This window comes from Crocodylus siamensis, chromosome 3 (assembly GCF_052110815.1).
Source record: "Crocodylus siamensis isolate JL-2025a chromosome 3, ASM5211081v1, whole genome shotgun sequence".
NCBI classification, from domain to species: Eukaryota; Metazoa; Chordata; order Crocodylia; family Crocodylidae; genus Crocodylus; species Crocodylus siamensis.
The window spans coordinates 259,685,633-259,706,674 of NC_143397.1; the positions used below are offsets into that span (position 1 = coordinate 259,685,633).

The 21,042-nt window shown below is 60.5% G+C and overlaps 1 protein-coding gene across 1 annotated transcript in view; it reads left to right on the forward strand.

Moving 5' to 3' along the window:
• Nucleotides 1–20,979, forward strand: part of CPSF1 (cleavage and polyadenylation specific factor 1) — a 35,627-nt gene extending 14,648 nt beyond the window's left edge. The window contains exons 9-38 of the mRNA XM_090040851.1: nt 436–546; nt 1,059–1,152; nt 1,829–1,916; nt 2,515–2,640; nt 3,439–3,490; nt 3,918–4,012; nt 4,512–4,586; nt 5,217–5,297; nt 7,008–7,097; nt 7,329–7,439; nt 7,568–7,709; nt 7,872–8,050; nt 8,223–8,359; nt 9,697–9,871; nt 10,719–10,925; nt 12,448–12,537; nt 12,972–13,115; nt 13,547–13,699; nt 13,930–14,046; nt 15,529–15,619; nt 15,910–15,994; nt 16,284–16,425; nt 17,473–17,625; nt 18,006–18,182; nt 18,325–18,391; nt 18,575–18,622; nt 19,120–19,275; nt 19,590–19,719; nt 20,124–20,262; nt 20,764–20,979. Coding sequence (XP_089896977.1) covers nt 436–546; nt 1,059–1,152; nt 1,829–1,916; nt 2,515–2,640; nt 3,439–3,490; nt 3,918–4,012; nt 4,512–4,586; nt 5,217–5,297; nt 7,008–7,097; nt 7,329–7,439; nt 7,568–7,709; nt 7,872–8,050; nt 8,223–8,359; nt 9,697–9,871; nt 10,719–10,925; nt 12,448–12,537; nt 12,972–13,115; nt 13,547–13,699; nt 13,930–14,046; nt 15,529–15,619; nt 15,910–15,994; nt 16,284–16,425; nt 17,473–17,625; nt 18,006–18,182; nt 18,325–18,391; nt 18,575–18,622; nt 19,120–19,275; nt 19,590–19,719; nt 20,124–20,262; nt 20,764–20,811 — 3,503 coding nt within the window. The 3' untranslated portion in view covers nt 20,812–20,979. The remainder of the gene's footprint in view (nt 1–435; nt 547–1,058; nt 1,153–1,828; nt 1,917–2,514; nt 2,641–3,438; nt 3,491–3,917; nt 4,013–4,511; nt 4,587–5,216; nt 5,298–7,007; nt 7,098–7,328; nt 7,440–7,567; nt 7,710–7,871; nt 8,051–8,222; nt 8,360–9,696; nt 9,872–10,718; nt 10,926–12,447; nt 12,538–12,971; nt 13,116–13,546; nt 13,700–13,929; nt 14,047–15,528; nt 15,620–15,909; nt 15,995–16,283; nt 16,426–17,472; nt 17,626–18,005; nt 18,183–18,324; nt 18,392–18,574; nt 18,623–19,119; nt 19,276–19,589; nt 19,720–20,123; nt 20,263–20,763) is intronic.
• Nucleotides 20,980–21,042: the final 63 nt, after the last annotated feature.

A 21,042-nucleotide genomic window follows, 5' to 3' on the forward strand; every position in this document is an offset into this window, starting at 1 on the left:
CTGCAGGCCTGGGATTCCATGGGCTTGTGCTGTCAGTGACTCTCTTGAAGGTCCCACAAGTTCTGCACTCTCCCCCATCCCCAGCTGGGGCTATGGCCAGTTTCTGGGGGAAGCCAAGCTTCTTGCGGCAGTGAAACCCGCAGCCCTAGTCTCAACACTGCTTCTCTAGGAACAGGCCAATGTGCCAGTCCAGCTGGGGACTTCAGGTCGGCAGCCTGGAGCAGGACCTTCACTTTCCCACCCCACCACTAAGAGCAGGCTGGCTTGGCAGCTTACAGGCAGGGCAACAGCAGATCTGAATGGGCCACGCAGGCCAACATCCTCTTTCCCCTCCAGGGAGCAGGGGGGAAACAGGTGAGGGGGAGGGGACATCCTGCTACAGCCTGTGCTGAGTTGCCCCTGGAGCCAACCAGTGCTTGTTGTTTCCCTCTCCAGGTGGCGTGGTGATCTTTGCAGTGAACTCCCTGCTGTACCTGAACCAGAGCGTCCCACCCTATGGCGTGTCCCTTAACAGCCTCACCAATGGCACTACCGTCTTCCCCCTCCGTAAGCTGGCACACCCACTGCTCCCTGGATTACTGCAGCCTGGCTACCAAGCACTCCATCTGCCCTTGGGCCCAGCTTGGCTTGCCCAAGGCATGTGGAGGCAGCTGATCCTCAGTCCTGGTTCTGGGCTGCTGTGTGAGCTGAGAGAGGGCTCTGTACCTGCTGTTTCCAGTTCAGCAGGCAGGGCTCAGGGAAGAGGTCTCTGGCACTAGGGTGGGGAGATGGGCCTGGGTTTTTGAGGTATCAGCTCCATGCACAATGAGCTGGGGCACAATGCTTTCTGGTACCTGGGTCTATCTGAGTACTGGGCATGTGGCTTGAGTTGGGGCCTAGGTGTTGGTACCTGAACACAGGGCCTACTTGTTCCCTCTCGCGCATGTGCTTTGCTGGCAGGTGTGTTTGAAATGAATGGGGACACTGGGTCTGGTGCCTGCCTGGGTTGAGTGGGGATGTCACTCCCCTACTGTGCTCCCTGCTGAGCTGTCCTCTCCTCTCTTCTCCTCTTTGTGCAGGGGTCCAAGAGAGTGTGAAAATCACACTGGACTGTGCCCAGGCCACGTTCATCTCCTATGACAAGATGGTCATCTCACTGAAGGGAGGAGAGATGTAAGGCCTGGGGCAGCCTGGGGAGGGCCCAGCCCCCCGCCTTTTGGCTGTGAGTTGAGGGAGGAGGACATGGAGCATAAGGGCCCGGGTGTGATGGAGACCCTGCATATCTCATGGCAGAGACGTCCTCCCTGAACCATGTTTTGGGGGGGCAGGGGGGCCTAGTGGCTAGTGTGGAAGCCTGGGACTTGGGCCTCTTGGGTTTTCTTCACCAGGGGGCCCTGGGCAAGTCCTTTCTGCATTTGCTGGTGAGGTCAGGGCATGAGGCTGCTCTTCTTTAGGGCTGGAGAATGCCTGAAGGGTATGGGACAGACAGGAGAGGGACTGCTGTCCTCAAGCAGCAGGAAGTGGCAGGAGCAGCCAGCCAGGTGGCCTGCAGGGCCCTGAGGCTTGTTACCTCCTAGCACCTGCCCTGTCGTGGCTCTGCACTGAGTCTCCCGCATACTAGGGCATGGCCCTTGCTGCCTAACACAGCCCTGACATGCTGGGGAGCCCAAGCTCCAGGGAAGGTCTGAGCTTGCCCCTCTGCCCAGGCTGCAGGCCCCCAGCTCATCCACTTCCCAGTCCCCTGGCTCTTCCTTGGGTGCCAGACTGCAGAGTTCCCCACCTGGCTTGGAACGTATGGCCCTGGAGGTTAGAGAGGCCCCCGGCCACAAGGCTACTGCTCTCTCCTCAGCTACGTCCTGACCCTCATCACAGATGGGATGAGAAGTGTCCGGTCCTTCCACTTCGACAAAGCGGCCGCCAGTGTCCTCACCACCTGTGTAAGCTGCAAGCTGGGGCTGGGCATCCTGAGGCTTGGGGAGGTTCAGAGCTGGCTTGGAGGGGCTGCGGGATGATCCAGGGCCCTGTGGGATCCCTGCCCTCATTGCTTCCTGTCCTGGCTGTTGTGATTCTCTGTACTGGGTACTGTGATGCAAAGACCTTTGGCAGCACGCTGGAGCCATGGGTCTGATTCTGGTGTCTCCAATGAGTCCATCTCCCCACAGTGCTCACGGGGCCTTTTGGGGGCCAGATGAGGTGTAAGAAGGCATTCCCCCTGGCTCAGAGGACAGCAAGGCCCCAAAGGACAGGGTGGGTTTGGCTTGTGGGAGAAGCCAACTCTGCAGGGAGCCAGTGGGTCTGGCACTGGATAAACCTGGGTTAGAGCTGGCCCATGAGAGATGTCTGCTTCTGGCCACTCCTGATCCTGGCTGCACGTGCATCCTGGGACTGCCAGGGTCATTGCTGTGACCTGTATATCTCCCTGTGGGTGTCCTTGAGGCTTTGGTTGCTGGTGGCACCCAGCCCTGGTGCCCTTGACATCCCAATGCCTCGAGTCCCATGCAGTCTGAGGGTGCCTCAACTCCTCTGCTTCCCCAGATGATCACGATGGAGCCAGGCTACCTGTTCCTGGGCTCGCGGCTTGGGAACTCCCTCCTGCTCAAGTACACGGAGAAGCTGCAGGAAACACCCATGAACGTGGCCAAGGACCCTGCTGATAAGCAGGTGAGGCGGCTGGGGCCTTTCCCAATCTGCCCAGCCCCTTGTTGGGCTTCAGCTGCAGAACATGCCAGCCTGGATCTGCACACAGGGTGACCCAAATTAGGCCCTGCCCTGGGTCTGAGAACAGTGGTTGATGTGCTGCTTGGGCCAGGGGGTTTTCCTGGCGCTGCTCTGTGTCTTGGTGCTGCTGGCAGTATGTGCTCCAGGCCAAGGGGAGTTTGGTGCCAGCTGCCAGCCTTGCCTTCGGCATGTACAGACCTGGCAGCACCATGACACATGTCCCTGTGGCCTTACCACCCGAGTATCTGTCTATATTCAGCCATGACGTTCTCCTGAGGTTGTGTCTGCTAGTGGCTTCCTGCCCCTATGCGCTGCCTGGGAGCTCCCAGCCCTTCTGCCAGGCAGCTGAGGCTGCCCTTGTTATAGGTCAGGGGGGCACATCTTGGACTCTTCAAGGAGCCATGTATGCAGCCTACTGTGCCGTGGGGAGAGAGGCAGGAAGGGGGCTGTGCCCTGACTAGGCACATGACCAATGCACATTTGCAAGGGCACGTGGGGATTGATGAGGGACTACCTTGCTTCCCAACCCCCTCAGCATGTAGTAAAGACCTTAGCATGGGGGTGGGTCCCTGGGTTGGCCCTGGTGGGAGGCTGCAGGTGGGGCATCCTGCTAGAGGCTGGCTGCTCACTGGTCAGAGCCCAGCAGTGAACACATCCCCCAACACCATCCCAAGACCTGGAGTCAGGGCTGTGCTTGAGTCGGACACCTTGCTCTCAGCTGCTGCCTTCCCTCTCCCCCAGGAGGAGCCCCCCATGAAGAAGAAGCGAACGGAGTCATCTGGGGCCTGGGCTGGTAGGTGGGCGTCTCTTTGGAACAAGGTTGGGATGAAGGGAGTTGGCTCAGCCTGGACCTCTAGGTACCAGGGCCTAGTCCACTGGGAAGGAGGCTTGGCAGGCCCTGGCGGGAGCCACTCCAGCTTGCAGAGCTTTATTGGGAGCAGCTGTAGCAGCTGCATCTGACTTGCTCTCACCCCCAAGCACCCACACTGAATGCCTTCAAGAGAAATTTGGATGCTTATCTTGCTGGGATCCTATGACCCCAGCTGACTTCCTGCCCCTGGGGCGGGGGGCTGGACTCGATGATCTTCCAAGGTCCCTTCCAGCCCGAATGTCTATAAAATCCCCAGGCTGTGAGGGTGGGCACCAGGGGCCTGAGGCTGGCATGGCCCCACACCCACTGGGGAGGCTGGGTTCTCTTACTGACTGGCATTGTGCTGCAGGGGGGAAGTCGGCACCACAGGACGAGGTGGACGAAATCGAGGTGTATGGCAGCGAGGCCCAGTCCGGTACACAGCTTGCCACCTACTCCTTTGAGGTGCGACCTTTCTCAGCTCCCCCTCCTGCATGCCCTCATGGCTCAGGGAGCACAGCCATTGGCTTTCCACAGAACAGGTGGGGTCAGCCAGAGGCAGCCACAGCCAGGCCTTGCTTTGCACTGCTGCTTTCTCAACTGCATGAGACTCATGGGGGCGAGTCCCTCAAGTCTCCAGCCCGGGTCACATGCCTTGTCCAGATGGGCCCATTTCACTCCCCCTGGCGGAGAGGAGTGTGGTGTCCAACCACCCCACCCTCAGGCAGGGGGACCAGGCCCCAGACCCTTGAGATACAGACCTTTGTCGCTTAAGAACCAGGCTGAAACTCAGCTGCAGCCAGCGGCTCCAGGGCCCGGGCCCAGGCTGGAGCTGGCTTCCCCGAGGACAAGGCCTCATCTCCCCTCATGGGGACTGGAACTGCTGCTCCTGTGCCCCACCCCTGCCTGTGCCCATCAGCTCCATCCGGCACTGGGAACTCAGCAGGAGCCACGTGTCTTGCAGGTGTGTGACAGCATCCTCAACATCGGCCCCTGCGCCAACGCTGCCATGGGTGAGCCTGCGTTCCTCTCTGAGGAGGTGTGTACCTGGGCCCTCATTCTCCAGCTGTGCTCCGTGTCTTATGGGATTCGGGGCTGTCTCACTCTGTGGGGGTGGCTGCAGTGCATGCTGAGAGATTTAGCCAGGTGGGGGGCTGTTCTGTGGCCTCACCTTGACCTTGGTAACATCCCCTGATACCATGACCCTGCTGCCCCTGTATCCAAGACCCCACAAGTCTCGTTAGTGCTTCTCTGCCCCCTGCATCGGCTGGGCTGTGGGCTGCTGCTTGACTCAACCACTTGTCACCACGTAGCTGGTCTCTGTGGGACTAGGGCAATGGGAGGGTTTGTCTCCCCTGGCTGCCCTATGCTCCTACCTCTGCTGGGCAGCTGGAGGGGACAGTAGGCTTGGGAATCTGTGTAAGGAGTTGGAAGGTACAGGAGAAGCTGGGCTGCCTGGCCTCTAGGCTTTGAACTGGGAATGGGCCTGGGGGTAGGGCCCAGAGCTGCTGGGGAAGGAGACAGGAGCAAGGAGCAGAGCTGTCAGTGCTCACACTGGGTGCTGGGGCCATCAACCTGCTGCCTCCGCTTTTTGGGGCAGCCTGGCTGTGGGGAAGGGGTTGGGGAGGACAGTTCCTGACCCTGCTGCTCACTCTGCTCCCCCCTGCAGTTCCAGAACAGCCCTGAGCCAGACCTGGAGATTGTGCTGTGTTCGGGCTACGGCAAGAATGGGGCCCTGTCTGTCCTGCAGGTGAGCCTGGCGGGGGAGGGCACATATGGGGCTCTAGCTGACCTGGGCACCTACAAGGGGGTTGTGCCATGGGTCATCTCCGCACTGTCGAAGGCCTGCATCAGGGAAGTGAATGTCGCAGGTCAGGTACCGGTGCTAGAGCATCTCCTAGGCGTACCAGGGCTGCCTCAGAGGTCACTGGAGCAGCCAGTAAACGCCTAGGCACAAGGTTTGGGGGGACCGTGCTGGGCTCCTGTCCCTGTAACCCTGGGTTCCAGCTCTTTCAAGGGGAGAACAGGCTTTGGGACTCTGCTGGGTGACGTGGGGGCAGAGCATTCCTTGTGGCTACTGCCAGCCCCATGACAGGTGAGCACTGCAGCCCTGTGATCCAGGCAGGTCCCCAGGGAGGGCTATTATCTGCCTCGCCCTCGGCTCCCAGGACTTCTTCCAGCTTCCCAAGAACCCAGCAGGGGAAGTGGGGGAGAAGGTGGTCCCCTAGCATAGGAGTGGGGGGAAGGCTCCAGTGCTGAGCAGTGCCTTCTCCCACTCTCCTGCACCTTGGCTGGGGCTGGGCTAGTAATCAAAGGGGGAGCATGGTGCTCCCCTCCTGGCCCAGCTGTCAGTGGAGACCAGGTCTCCTGCCCAAGCAAGTCAGCTCTGGGCTTCAGGGTCGTCTCTCCTCCCACTCAAGGCTCTAGGAGGAGCCTGACAGCTCTGTGAGGAGAGCCCCCAGGAGGCCAAGAAGATCTTGCCCCCACGCCTCCAAAAGGATTTAGAAGAAGTAGAGAACATCCAAAGGAAGGGCACAAAGATGATGAGCGGCCCAGAGGGGTTTCCTGAGGAGGAGACTAACAAGGCCAGGCCTGGACAGCCTAGAGAGGAGATGCTGGAGGGGAGACAGGAGGAGGGTTTACAACACTAAATGGTGAAGAAAAAGTCATTAGGGATTTATTACTGACCGACTGTCACCAGACAACGATGAGGGTCGCACATGGACTGAGCAGGCTGGCAGTTTAACACCAGGCCATTCTGTTTCCCCAGTGTGGATTTAAAGGTGGAGGACACATGGCCAGCAGAGGTGGTGGGAGCTGAGAGTTTAGCCAGTTCACCAAGGGACTGGGCATGTGCTTGAAGGAAAGGGGCATCTGTGGCCATGAAGCAGGGAGTGAGGGGCACGGCCTCTATCAAATCTGCCTAGACTCTCAATGCTGGAGGCTGCAGGGAGAGAGGATCAAGGGAAAACACTGCTCAGCCCGTCACTCTCTCCCTTCAGCCTCTGCTCTCTGCCCCTGTGTGACACAGGAGACTGGACAGGACGGACCTGGGGTCTGCCCCAGTCTATGGCAGCTCTTATATTCTACTCCTCAGCCCTGGGGCAGGACCAGGGGTAAAGACTGCTGCTTTCTTCTGTAGTGTTCATGGGAGAATATGTCAGAGGGAGCCAGGCTGGAGTGTCCCAGGGGTTCCCTGCTCTTGGGCTGAGGGCAGCCCCAGCCCAGCCTGATGGGAGAAGCTGGGTGCTGCCCATGCAGACATGTGGTCTCTCCAGGCTCCCCCTGGGCTTATGCCAGGTGAGGGTCTGGGCTGCCAGGCACCTTGCAGGGCAGTGCCTGGGTTTGCTTGGAGGCTGGCAGTGGCCTTTGCAGAGGCGAGTGGGGGTCCTGGCATGGCTGCAGCCAGGCTTGAGGGGTATCTACAGGCTGCAGCTTTTACATTGGCCTTCCCTGACAGAAAAGCATCCGGCCCCAAGTGGTGACGACCTTTGAGCTCCCAGGCTGCTACGACATGTGGACGGTGATCTCGCCCCAAAAGAAAGAGGAGGTGGGTCCTTGAGGGGCAGGCCGGGGTCAGGGTGAAGGGCAGGCTCCGGTCCAGCCATGATCTGCCTCTCCCTCAGCTCCCAGGATCTCTGCTGCCTTCCCTAGGGGCTGGGCTGGTGATTGAAGGGAGGACACGGGGCCAGGCTCTGAGACTAGGTCTCCTGCCCAGGCTGGCTGGTGCTGAGCCCCAGGGCAGGCACCGTAAATTCACAGATCCTCCCTCTCCCTGCAGGATGAGGCCACCAAGGGGGAGAGCACGGAGAAGGATCCCAGCCCGCCAGAGTCCGAGGACGACGGCAAGCGGCACGGCTTCCTCATCCTGAGCCGTGAAGACTCCACTATGGTAGGGCTTTCCCCAGACAGGGCCTGGTCCCTAGCTGTTCCAGGAGGTTGGGTTGCCCCTTCCTGCTGGATAAGGGTTGCAGGGGGTTGCTGCTTTCTGTGCTGACTCCCTTCCGGCCTGGACCCTAGATCCTGCAGACCGGGCAGGAGATCATGGAGCTGGATACGAGCGGCTTCGCCACGCAAGGCCCTACTGTCTTTGCTGGCAACATCGGCGAGAACCGCTACATAGTTCAGGTGTCGCCCCTGGGCATCCGCCTGCTGGAAGGAGGTGGGTTTCCAGGGGGAGGGAGTGCTGGTTACCAGCCTGTATCTGAGCCACTGCGGCTGGCATGTGGTGTGTGCCTGGACCCAGCTGGGTTGGGGCTGGCAGGCAGCGGGCACCCCCGGCTCCCAGGGCTGGTGGCTGCAGCTGGTTGCCTGTGCCTTGCAGTGAACCAGCTGCACTTCATCCCTGTGGACCTGGGCTCCCCCATCGTACACTGCGCTGTGGCCGACCCCTACGTGGTGATCATGAGTGCTGAGGGGCAGGTGACCATGTTCGTGCTCAAGAGCGACACATATGGTGGCCGCACTCACCGCCTCACCCTGCAGAAGCCACAGCTGCACCTTGTGAGTCTGGGGGGCTGTAAGGAGTGGGAAGGGCAGGCTTTTCTGCACCAGTTAGCTTGACCCTGGCGCAGTCCATCCAGGGGGCAGCCGGGCCGGGGCAGGCCTGCAAATGGGGTTCAGCTGGCGCGTCCCCTCCTACTCGCCCAGGCTGACCACCGGCCTGTCTCCATAGCAATCAAAGGTGATCGCACTGTGTGTGTACCGAGACGTGAGCGGCATGTTCACCACGGAGAGCCGGGCAGCCAGCTCCCGCGATGATCTGTCCCTCCGCAGCCACTCAGAGGCCGAGACGGTCATCCAGGACATCAGGTGTGTGAGGGGAAGTAGGGAGGAAATGGTGGGAGCGGGGAAAGCTTTCCTTGCAGACTAGACTAGTCTGATAGGTTGGCTTTATTGCCACGTCTCCTAGCTCCTGACTACAGGTTGAAGCCACCCCTGGGGGCTGTCCGCCAGACTAGGCTTTGCCCCAGGGCAGGGAACACCATGGGGGTAGGTGTTGCTTACTGCACTGATGTCTCTGCTCAGAGCAGCCCCTCCACACCACTGCTTCCCAGATGCCCAGGCTCCTTCCACCCTCAAAGGCAGCCCCAGCCCCAAGAGCCGCCACCTGTAGGTATGGTGCCGGTTGTTCCTCCCGAGGTGCATCACCTTGCACTTGTCTGTGTTGAAACCCAACCTATTCTCATCCGCCCACCCTTGTAACCTGTCTAGGTCTGATTGTAGCCTGTTGCATCCTTCCAGTGTGCCCACGTCCCCCCACATCCTAGTGTCATCAGCAAATTTGAACAGGTGCTTTTTACCCCCTCGTCCAAGTCACTGATGAAGATGTTGAACAGTGCGGGCCCGAGGACTGAGCCCTGGGGGACCCCACTGCCCACACCCCTCCAGGTTGAGAAGGACCCGTCCACCACCGCTCTCTGGGTGCGGCCCTCCAGCCAGTTGGTGACCCATTTGACTGTGTGGGTGTCTACACCACAGCCCCCCAGTTTCTTAATGAGAACGGGGTGAGAGAGAGTGTCAAAAGCCTTCCGGAAGTCCAGGAAGACGATGTCCACTGCTACCCCTGCGTCTAATGATCTGGTGATCTGATCGTAAAAGGCCACCAGGTTGGTCTGACAGGACCTGCCACTGATGAACCCGTGCTGGTTGCCCCTAAGCATGTGGTCCCCTGCTGGCCCCTCCTGGATGTGTGCCAGCATAATTTTCTCGAACAGCTTGCCTAGGATCGAGGTGAGACTAACCGGCCTATAGTTTCCCGGGTCCTCCTTCCTGCCTTTTTTGAAGATGGGGACCATGTTGGCCCTCTTCCAGTCCTCCGGTACCTCACCGGAGCACCACGAGTGCTCGTAAAGTTGTGCCAGGGGACTTGCAATGACCTCTAGAACTCTAGGGTGGAGATCATCTGGACCAGCTGACTTGAATACATCCAACCCCTCCAGAAGCTCCCTAACTAAATCCTCACTAGCCAATGGCCCAGGTGTGCCTCCCCTGGGGCCCGAGGGGGCCCAGCAGGGAGGTGGCTGTTCTGGTCCCTACTTAGGAAGACGGAGGCAAAGAAATCGTAAAACATGTTAGCTTTGCCGTCTGGTGTGACGACCAAGTTTCCCATCACGGTGTAATGGCTTCTCCACTCCTGCCTGGTGCAGCAACACCGTGGACGATGAGGAGGAGATGCTGTATGGGGACTCGAACTCGCTCTTCAGCCCCACCAAGGAGGAGCCGCGGCGGAGCAGCCTGCCCTCAGCTGACAGGGACCCCCACCAGTACAAGGTGGAGCCCACGCACTGGTGTGTGCTGGTACGGGAGAATGGAGCCATGGAGGTGAGGTGCACCGCCACTGCTGGCCCCCGCCCCACCCCACCAGCCCCTGTCAGAGCAAATCAAAGCAGAGGCAGGGCCTGGATAGGAAACTCTGTAGAGCAGGGTACGGGGGCTCTGCAGGAGTTCCTGCTGCCCCCCCAGTATCACCCTCGGGATGAGGGTGGCAAGTGGCTGGGAGGCATTGTAATGCCCCTTTGGGAGGCAGTGGCGTGTGACTATAAAGCCCAGGCTGGCATCGTGGGAGCTCCAGACTCCCAGGCATGTCTTGGTGCCAGTGATTCCTCTACTTCTCCAGTCCCCCTGAAGTCAGCTGGGCAGGGGCTTCCTTCCCTGCTGGCCATCCTGGCCAGGAGCTGCTGTGTCCTAGCCCCAAAGGGCTGGATGCTGCTGGTGGGTGCGGCTCTGTGAGCTCAGCTGGGGTGGCCCTGGCCAAGGCTGTGAGGGTACATAGGACACACAGCTGAGTGTCATGGCTCTGCCCCCTTACCCCAACCCTGTGCTGCCATGGGGCTGCTGAGAGGAGCCCAGACATGGGCTGTGCCCATCCCCAGGGGACCTGGGGTTGCAGCTGTGAGTCTTGGAGCTCAGGCACTGGGCAGCAGGGTTGCTGGGGCAGCAGCTGCAGCCTGGATGAGGTACTGATGTCCGCTGTGGTTCCCCTGCGGGACCTGCTGCCCTGAGACCACCCCCCAAAGCCTTGAAAGGCTTCAATAATAGTGTGGCCAGCAGGAACCACTGAGTACCATTAGGACAGAGGTCATGACCCTGAGCTAGTCACCAGGCCTGGCTGTTTACAACCCCTGTCCCCCACAACCTCCCAGGTCAGTGCCTGTTCCTCCCCACATAGATCTATCAGCTGCCTGAGTGGCGCCTGGTCTTCCTGGTGAAGAACTTCCCCATGGGGCAGCGGGTGCTTGTGGACAGCTCCTTTGGGCAGCCAACAGCCCAGGGCGATGCCAAGAAGGAGGAGGTGACGCGCCAGGGGGAGATGCCCCTTGTGAAGGAGGTGCTGCTGGTGGCTCTGGGAAACCGTCAGACCCGGCCGTACCTTCTGGTGAGTTGGCACGTGGGCTGGGGTGTTGCTGCCACAGGGCTGGGGCCCAGGATGGAGTTGGCACGTGGGCTGGGCACACGCAGGCAGGGGAGCTGCGGCAGAGCCCCCAAGCTGAGCTGGCAGGGGTGGCCTGGCTTCACTGGAGAGAAGTGTAGGCGGACTCCCTGCTTGCCTGGGGGAGCAGGGAGAGCCACCGTCGTTATCCTGGTGCAAGGAGGGAGCATAGAAATCATAGAGAAAATCAACAGTGAATCACAGAACCGTGGTGGTGAAGGGAGCTATGGGGTCACAGTCAGTCCTAGCCCTGAGGCAGGATCAGCCCCATCCAAACCAGCCCAAACAAACCCTGTGTCTGACCTTGGAGCCACACGGCACAGTTACCCCTGACACAGCCCCAGGCAATGCCCCTGCCCCCAAGATACAGGGGGGCAGCAGCTGCCAATGTGCCCTCACTGCAGAGGAAGGCAAACCCTACCCCAGTCCAGACCAATCTGAGCATGGGGGAAATCCCTTCCTGCCCCAGTGCAGTATCAGTCTGACTCTCAGCTCAGGGGCGAGACCCTCCAGCCAGGACCCTGCGGGGTTGGTGCCACCAGGAGCGTTGGCACAGCCCAACCCCATACCCAGCCTGGGCTGCAGCCAGCACCCAGCATTTCTGAGGGAGGCTTAATGCCCCACCTCCCCTCCCCCAACAGCTGTAGTAGAAAGGGGGCAACCAGCAAGGCCTAGAAGGCTGGGAAATCCCAAATAGACCATCAGCAGAGTCATGCTTAGAGCAGAGACATTTGGGCAGACTGGGGGCACTAAGAAACTGTCTCCAGCTCTGACAACTTGTGTTGGGACACCAGGTCACTGTGATACCAGCTCCTGCCTGGCTGTCACTGCCCAGGATGTCAGTGTGGGCATGAGCCTATTCAGGGTTGGCCCTGGGATCCCACCTGGGTCCAGGCATTGCTGACCAGCACCGTCCGGGTGGGCAACTGCTGCCCCATGTCTGAAGTGGAGGGTGGGAGTTGGCAGGGCTATGACTCTGTGTGGGCTTGTTCCTGGGGGGTGAGTGAGGCTGTGGCTGGCAGTGGGGCAAAGGGAAGCAGAGGCTTAATGCTGAGGGCCTTTCACAGGTGCTGGGGCGGGGGGGCAGTGGTGGGCTCCCTGAGTGGCAGGATGCCTGCAGGATGCCCCAAGCACAGCATGCCCATCTGTGGGTGCAGCAGAAGCCTCACTTGCATGTCCACTCCTCAGGGGCTCTGGAGCAGCCCCCCGACATAGCAAGACTATGGAAGAGTTGGGAGCTGGGCCAGCTGCCTGGGATGTCCCAGCTGGTCTAGGCCTTGTGCTGGGGGTTCTTCCCCCAGGCTCCCCCATTCAGTCTCCAGCACATCCTGCTGGTGGGCAGCTCCTGCCTCGCAGGTGTGCACTGACTCTGCTGCTCTCCCCCTGCTCGCTTCTGGAAGCCAGTTGGCACCTGAACCCGGAAGGGACCTGAGAGCAGCTCAGGTCTTGGTTCTTTCTCCATTGGCAGGTCCATGTGGATCAAGAGCTGCTGATTTATGAGGCCTTTGGCCACGACTCTCAGCTGGGCCAGAGCAACTTGAAGGTCCGGTTCAAGAAGGTAACACCTGGGCTGGGGGCAGGGGGGCATCTAACAGGCATCCATGCAGTCCTGTTTCAGTCTGGGAAGGAGACTGGGGCTGTCTCAGCCTGCAGCACATCTGCTCCATCCCAGGGGAGGCTATAGGGTCCGCCAACTCCTTCCTTCCGGAGCTGGTCCAGAAGGCACAGCCTACCCAGCATCTGCCCCACATGTCAGCAGATGCATGTGTGGTGTTTGTCTGTGCCCAGCCTCTTTGCCTCCCAGTTGTGTTGGAGTACAGCTAGGGACTGTGAGGAGGCTGGGGAGGGTCCCTGCCCTTGCTACTTACTCCCTGGTGCCCTGTGGAGCCTGCTGCAGGTCTCCAGTGTGGGGCTTGGGCTGCCCAAGCCAGTTGCTGCCTGGCAGCGTCTTGCCAGCGTGGGCATGGTCCCATGACCTGTCCCCTCCGTCAGGTCCCCCACAACATCAACTTCCGGGAGAAGAAGCTGAAGCAGTCCAAGAAGAAGTCGGAGAGCGCGGGGGGTGAGGAGGCAGGCGGCGCCCGGGGCCGGGTTGCCCGCTTTCGCTACTTTGAGGACATCTACAGCTACTCGGGGGTGAGCCTGGCCCAGACCCACTGCTGGTCCCGGGCTGGAGCTGGGAGGAAAGTGGAGCCTGTCACCCCAGGTGCAGCACAGAGACTCCTCTGCTGCTGGTTTGGGGTTCCCACTGGCCAGGGGGACAGCTAGAACCCCCCCACCATTCCTGTGGGTCAGCATGTGCCAGACTCGAGCCTTGCTGCTCCAGCCACTGTGCTAAGAACAGGGGTCCATTGCTGGAAGGGTCAGGCCTTGGACTTGGGATCCTGCCAGAGCTCCCAGACAGAGACCTTCCCGGATGGGCTGGGATACATGGGGCTCACGAGTCAGCAGGGTGCTTGGCTTTGAGGGGGGTGCTGACCTTGGGTTTGACAGAGATCCTGCAAACGCCTTGTCTTGGCTGGTTCCCCATGGGACGGCCTGGATGTGTGACACATCTCTGCCGGCAGGTGTTCATCTGCGGCCCGTCCCCGCACTGGCTGCTGGTGACAGCCCGGGGGGCCCTGCGCCTGCACCCCATGACCATCGATGGCACCATCGAGTCCTTTGCTCCCTTCCACAATGTCAACTGCCCCAAGGGCTTCCTCTACTTCAACCGCCAGGTGGGTCATGGGGGGTGCAGAGAGCCGGGGGTGTCCCTGCTGGTCTGGGAGCTCTGCAGGGGCATGTGACACCATAGGTGGCAGCCGTGTGGCCACAGGGACTGGGGACCCTGGCAGACATAGCTCCACTGGGTGCTCTACTCTGGCCACAAGCTCGTGGCCCATGGGAGGGAAGGCAGGGTCTGGGGTTGCATCTGAACTGAGGGGTCCTGACCTGGCTGTGGCCACAGGGCGAGCTGCGGATCAGTGTCCTGCCTGCCTACCTGTCCTATGACGCGCCCTGGCCTGTGAGGAAGATCCCGCTTCGCTGCACCACGCACTACGTGGCCTACCACGTGGAGTCCAAGGTATGTGCTCTGCTGTCGCTGCTGCGGGGTATACTCCCAAGCTGCAGGGCCCCACACAGCAGGCCCAGCACCACCAAGGGCAACACTGGGCCCCCCCTGCCCCAGCCAGGGGGTGGCCCGCTAGACCCACACTGCTTGCCCCAAAACCCCAGGGATCAGGGAACTGGTGGGTTACTGAGAGAACGAATGCTCCAGAGATGGGACTTTCCCCTCCACTCATGTGGGTGCATTCACCAGACAGCTTGTGCTTACGCTCTGTGCCTTGTAAACGAGTCTTGCTCCCTCTCCTGGTTGATTGGACCGACAAGTCAGGGGCGTAGTTTGGTTGTCCACTGACCCTTTGTCCCCCAGGTGTTTTATACCTCTTGTTCCTTGCATGTTCACTGCTTTTACTACAGCTCTCACTGTGACTGCTGGCTGCTCACAGACCACTTACGTAACTGAGCCCTTAATATTGGGCATTGTCCTAAAACCTGGTTGGCAAAGAGACACCCATGCCGTAAACTGCCCTCCCCCTTCTGCCCCCAAATGCCTTTTTGATCAGCTTACACATCCTCTGTCTGCACATTCTTCTCCCCACTGTGGGTGACCATTTTGATGCTTTGAGGTTTCCCCAGGAGGGGAGACACAAGGCCAGGTCTGGTCAGTCTAGAGAAGAGATGCTGGATGGGGGCACAGGACAAGAGTTTATAACACACTCAGTAGAGAAGGGAAAGAAAGTTCTTTACGATTTATTACTGACTCTCTCACCAGACAGGAATAAGGGGTCGCACATGGACCGAGCAGTTTAACGCTAACACCACAAAGGTCTTTCCCCCTCAGTGTGGCATTAAAGTGGGGACCCGAGGCTCTAGAGCAGGGAGTTGAGGGGCATGGCCTCTGCATCAGGCCTGCCTAGACCTCAATGCTGGAGGCTGCAGGGAGAGAAGAACAGGGGAGAACCCTGCTCAGCCCCAGTCACTCTCCCTGCAGCCTCTGCTCTTTGCCCCCGTGTGACAAGAGACGGGGCAGGACGGACCTGGGGTGTGCCCCAGTCCATGGCAGCTCTAATGCTGGCTGACAAACTCCTAGCTGCTTGCTTTGCTTTGAGTGGGTAGTGACCTCCTCACCAGCTCAGTTGCTATGCGGTAGCTCACTGGAGTGGACCCTGGCATTTTTACACAGCTGGGTATATGACTTGGCACATTTTCCCCCTTGCCTGGCTCTCCTGCGTGCCCCCTGCCCCTGTCTGGCAGCCTCCAGCAGCTGCGTGCCCTGCCAGCTCCCTTGTACATGCTGCATGGCTCCAACAAGTGGGGAGAGCTGGCCTCAGGTGACAGCCGTCTCTGTGAGCATGCTGTGCGCATCAGGTCCTGTTGCTCGGGTGTCATGGCAGGACTGAGGGAAGCCAGGGAGTTCTCTGCATTGCTCCGATTCCCTGGGTCCTTCCTGCTGTGCTCCCCCACAAGCCCCCAGCCTGTCACAGCTGCCTGTCCCTGGCAGGTCTACGCAGTGGCCACCAGCATCGTCAGCCTCTGCACCCGCATCCCCCGCATGACAGGCGAGGAGAAGGAGTTCGAGACCATTGAGCGGGGTGAGCAAACCATGCTGCAGGCCGGGTTCAGGTTGTGGCTCCCTGCCTTAGTTGGCCCTGGCATCCCTGGCCCTGCTCCCAGCCTCTTGCCAACCAGGACCCCTTTGGCCTTTGCCGCTGCAAGCTACAGCCCAAGGCTCCTGGCTGTGCACCCTGCCTACGTGCTGCTCAGCTTTGGGCACAGGCATGGGGAGCTCCCTCCAGGTTGTTTGTGGGGTGGGGAGTGTCTGATGTGTGGGGGTGGGCCTGCCCCCACCCTCTCAGTGATGGATGCTGCTGCTTCTTCCTAGATGAGCGCTACATCCACCCACAGCAGGAGGCCTTTTCCATCCAGCTGATCTCCCCAGTGAGCTGGGAGACTATCCCCAATACCAGGTGAGGGCACTGGGCTGGGCCTGCTATGGAGGGCTGGACCAGGGGTGCCAGGCCGGAGGGGTGCATTACAGCCTGGCCTGGGAAGAGCCAGGTGCTGGCTGGGCTTGGCTCCCTTCACAGCAGCACAGTGCAGGGCAAGGAGGTGAGCAAAGAGTTAACAGTCCCAGCTCTGGGGCCCTGGCCCAGCTGTACTTCTGGCTGCTCCAGCCAAGCCTATGGCCATCTTGCCCAGTGGGCATAGAATGGGCATCTGGTTGTCCCTGACCCACATCTGCCCCCACCCCTGCAGGATCGACCTGGAGGAGTGGGAGCACGTAACGTGCATGAAGACTGTGTCACTCAAGAGTGAGGAGACAGTGTCAGGCCTGAAGGGCTACATCGCTGTCGGCACCTGTCTAATGCAGGGGGAAGAGGTCACCTGTCGGGGCCGGGTGAGTGCAGGATCGCCAGAGCCTTGGGGATGGGGGAGAAGGGGATTGTGAGCAAAACTGAAAGCATTATGATACTCCTTTGTAAACCCCCAGGATGTCCACACAGTGAATATGGTGCTTAGCTCTGGTCCCTGCACTTCCAAAAGAAGATAAAAGAACTAGAGGAGGTGCAGAGAAGGCCAGCAAGGGTGATAAGGGGCTTCCCTAGGAGGAGAGTAGCGAGCCAGGCCTGGTCCAGTTAAAAATGAGACACTTGAGGGGCAGGAGAAGGGTTTACAACATACTGAATGGGGAAGAGAAGTCCCTTGGGATTTATTACTGACTCTCTCACCAGATGGGAACGAGGGTTACACGTGGACCAAGTAGGCAGCAGTTTAGCACTAACACCAGGAAGCTGTTTTCCCCCCAGTGTGGCATTAAAGGTGGGGGGACTCATGGCCTCCAGAAGTGGGGGAGCTGAGAGCTCAGCCAGATTCACCAGGGCTTGGACACACGCTTGGAGGAAAGGGGCATTGGGAGCTATTGAGCAGAGCGAGGGGCACGGCCTCTGTATCAGACCTGCCTGGACCTCAGTGCTGGAGGCTGCAAGGAGAGGGGGACAGGGGAAAACCCTGCTCAGCCCCAGTCACTCTCCCTGCAGCCTCCGCTCTCTGCCTCATGTGACAGAGATGGGCCAAGACAGACCTGTTGTCTGCCCCAGTCCATGGCAGCTCTGATGTTATCCCAGCCACGTCCCTGCCCTCCTCTCCGGCCCTCTGCCCAGTGCCTGCATCCTCCTTCCCAGTGACCCTGGTCTGCCCTGGTGCCGGTGCGGGAACCTGTTCTCACACGGTCCCTGCTCCACAGAGCTGACCCCACTCTCTAAGGGCTCCCTCTCTCCATCTAGTGGGGCAGAGAGGAGACAAGCTATCTAGTCTCCCTGCTGAGGCTTGCATTGCAGGGTCATGTGCCCCCAGCATGGGGCCAGGCCCAGCTGGGCAGACCCCTTGGGTTGGAGTGAGAGGCCTGGGCAGTGGACAACCCTCACATGGCTCCCTGCCCCCGCAGATCCTGATCATGGACATCATCGAGGTGGTGCCGGAACCTGGGCAGCCGCTGACCAAGAACAAGTTCAAAGTGCTTTATGAGAAGGAGCAGAAGGGCCCTGTGACGGCCCTGTGCCACTGCAATGGTTACCTCGTGTCGGCCATTGGCCAGAAGGTGAGGGTGCAGCCCCAGTGGGGACCAGATGCCCCTTTTTGAGGGCACCCTTGGGACTGTGGCCAGGAGCCCTGTGCAAGGGGACTTGCAGGGGGCAAGGAACGAAGCTGGCCAGTCTCACCCACTGCCCACAGCCTAGGAGCTATGGGCTTAGGTCCTTGCCCAGAAGGATGAGCATAGTCTCTGCAGGGCAGGAGCTTTGGGCACTGATTTGGGCCCCGTGGCAGGGGAATCGGCTGCCCAGGGTGGGATTAAGGGCTGTCCACTCTAGCGCTCCCCTGCAGACCCTGGGCCTGGGGGTCTGGCTGCCCCCATTCCCCCAAGTGCTTGGCCAGGAGCCATCTATGGCCTCCCGGAGCTGAGCCACTGCCCTGCTGCAGATTTTCCTGTGGAGCCTGAAGGACAATGACCTGACGGGCATGGCCTTCATCGACACCCAGCTCTACATCCACCAGATGATCAGTGTCAAGAACTTCATCCTGGCTGCCGACGTCATGAAGAGCATCTCGTTGCTGCGCTACCAGGAGGAGAGCAAGACCCTCTCGCTTGTCAGCCGGGTGCGACAGGGCATGGGGTACAGGGGAGGCAGGACTGGGAGCAGGGCTTGGCTTGGGTCCCTCATTATCCCTGTTGCCCCATGGGGCTGGGAGTTTTGTGCTTGGTGTCCCAGTGCCCCTGTGACACCCCCGTTTCCCTCAGGATGCAAAGCCGCTGGAGGTGTACAGTGTGGACTTCATGGTGGACAGCACCCAGCTGGGCTTCCTGGGTATGTTGTGAGGCCAGGGCCGAAGCACCCAGGCTGCTGTGTAGGGACTTGGGGAGTGGAGAAAAGGGTGCCCTTCTCGGGGGCTCCTGGGTGGACTGGGCTAGTCTGTGACCACCCTGCCAGGGGCCTCTGGGGAAGCTGCCCCTCCCCTGGGCTGCTGCTGACCTTGGCTTTGCCTTGCAGTGTCTGACCGGGATCGCAACCTGCTGGTGTACATGTACCTCCCCGAAGGTAAGACCTCTACCATACTCCCAACCTGCAGCTGGCCTGGGGCTGGGGCTCCCAGGCTGGGCCTGAGGCCTGCTCTTGACTCGCTGAATAGCCTTGGGAGTGCTCTATCCCTGGGGGCCTCGAGTCTCGCTGGATTTTAACCATTTGGGAGCCAGAAATGCATGCACACAGGACAGCCAGTGCTGGCCTTGACCGCAACACCCCTCCTTCCTTCTCCGCCGGCACCACGCCAGTGCTGCCCTGCCAGCCCAGGGCTAAGTTTGTGCTGTCAACAGCGGCACAGAGCCGGCAGGACCAACAACAGCCGCCGCGGCACGAGGGGCCTTGAACCCAGCGCGGGCTTGCTGCTCGCTGGCGATCCGCCCAGGGAAGGCTCCATGGCCTGGCTCGCAGCCCTGCTGGCAGCTGCTGCTGGAGCGCCGGGTGGGGGGAGCATCCAAAGCTGGGCCCGCGGCTCTGTCTGAACCCCCGGCACCCTGTCCCTCTTGCTCCGGCAGCCAAGGAGAGCTTTGGGGGGATGCGGCTGCTGCGCCGAGCCGACTTCCACGTGGGTGCCCACGTTAACACCTTCTGGCGCACGCCTTGCCGCGGCACCTCTGAGGGGCCAACCAAGAAGTCCATCGTCTGGGAGAACAAGCATATCACCTGGTTTGGTATGACGGGGCCCAGCGGGCAGGCGCAGAGGCAGCTGTGCCTGCAGTGCCCCCCCCGCATGGGGTGGGAGGGACCAGCCTAGCTGGGGGTCAAGAGGACGGTCCTGCTGGAGCAGCTGCCCCCGTCCTGTCTGGCAAGGCCGGAAGAGTGGCCTTGAGACCACTGTGCTCAGGGTCAGCCCACCCAGCAAGACGGGGGACGCTCCCATTCCTTCCCTCCACTGCTCCAGCCCTTGCACCTGGCACCAAGGTCTCCCTATGCCATGATGGAGCTGGGGAGCCCCCTCTCAAAACCCCGTCTCTCCCCCCCACAGCCACACTGGACGGCGGCATCGGGCTACTGCTGCCCATGCAGGAGAAGACATATCGGCGCCTGCTGATGTTACAGAACGCTCTCACCACCATGCTGCCGCATCATGCTGGCCTCAACCCCCGCGCCTTCAGGTAGCCTGGCCTGCATGGCAGTCAAACCCTGAGCCCACAGCAGGTAGACTTGGCCCTGCTGCCCAGGGCCAGAGACCCCCACGTTGCCTGCCAGCCTGGCTGATGTGTTCCACCCCCAAGCTGGGCACATCTCCCTGCTGCAAGGCTCCCTACAAGAGCCTTGAGGCTGGCAGGTAGTGGAAGAGTCAGTGGCTTTCCCCAGGGACTGGTGGCAGCATGTGTGGGCAGCAGGTACCACAAGCAGTGTTAGGGAGAGAGGAGCAGAACGGAGCCAGCGTCTGCCACACAAGTATGGGAGGGATGGGAACCAGCCGGGCTCCAGCCAGCTCTGGGCACTGCCAGGCTCACCCCAGGGCAGTGCTAACCCCAGGGAACAGGCTCAGGGCCCTGACCCTCGTCCACAGGTTGCTGCACATGGACCGGCGCATCTTGCAAAACGCTGTGCGCAACATCTTGGACGGGGAACTGCTCAACCGCTACCTCTACCTGAGCACCATGGAGCGTGGCGAGCTGGCCAAGAAGATCGGCACCACACCTGACATTGTGAGTGCAGTGGGCTCCTAGCATCTGAGCCACGGGGCTAGTAGGGAGGTGTGGGGGTCACATCCAGTCCAAGCCCAGCTTAAGGCAGTATCAGCCCCATCCGAACCAGCCCCATGTCTGACCTCGGAGCCGTACAAATCGTCCCTGACATTGTCCCTGCCCCTGGGAAAGCTGGAGGGCTGCAGCTGCCAACATCCTACTGCTGCCAGGGGGCCCCTGGCAGCAGTAGAGAGCCCAGGCCCAAGCCATGCCCCTGTAGCAGAGGAAGGCAAAACCCACCAGTCTGAGCAGGCAGAAATCCCTTCCTGCCCAGTGCAGCATGGAGCTGAGTCTGAGTGCAGGGGCAAGACCCTCCAGCCAAGACCCTCTAGGGTTGGTGCCAGCAGCATTGGCACAGCCCAGCCCCAGCCCCAGCATCTCTGGGGGAGGCTTAAACCCCTCCTGATGCATGGAGCAAGACTGAGCAGGGGGTTTTGACCCTGACCCTGCTTCTCCCCACAGATCCTCGAGGACTTGCTGGAGATTGACCGTGTCACAGCTCACTTCTGATGGACTCTGTGCAGCTGCCGAGCCCCCCATGCCCAGGGGGCAGGCAGACAACACCAGCCCCCAGCCCTACTCAGATGGACGTTCTTTTCTACAGGGGGGGCACAGTGCCGCCCCTTCCCACCTTCGCTTTGTACGGACCAGGATTTGTAAAGAAAAGGCAAAACCCCATTCTGGCTGCCTCTGTTCTGGGGTTCCCTTCTACCCCCATATTGCCAACAGCAGGGGCTGGGC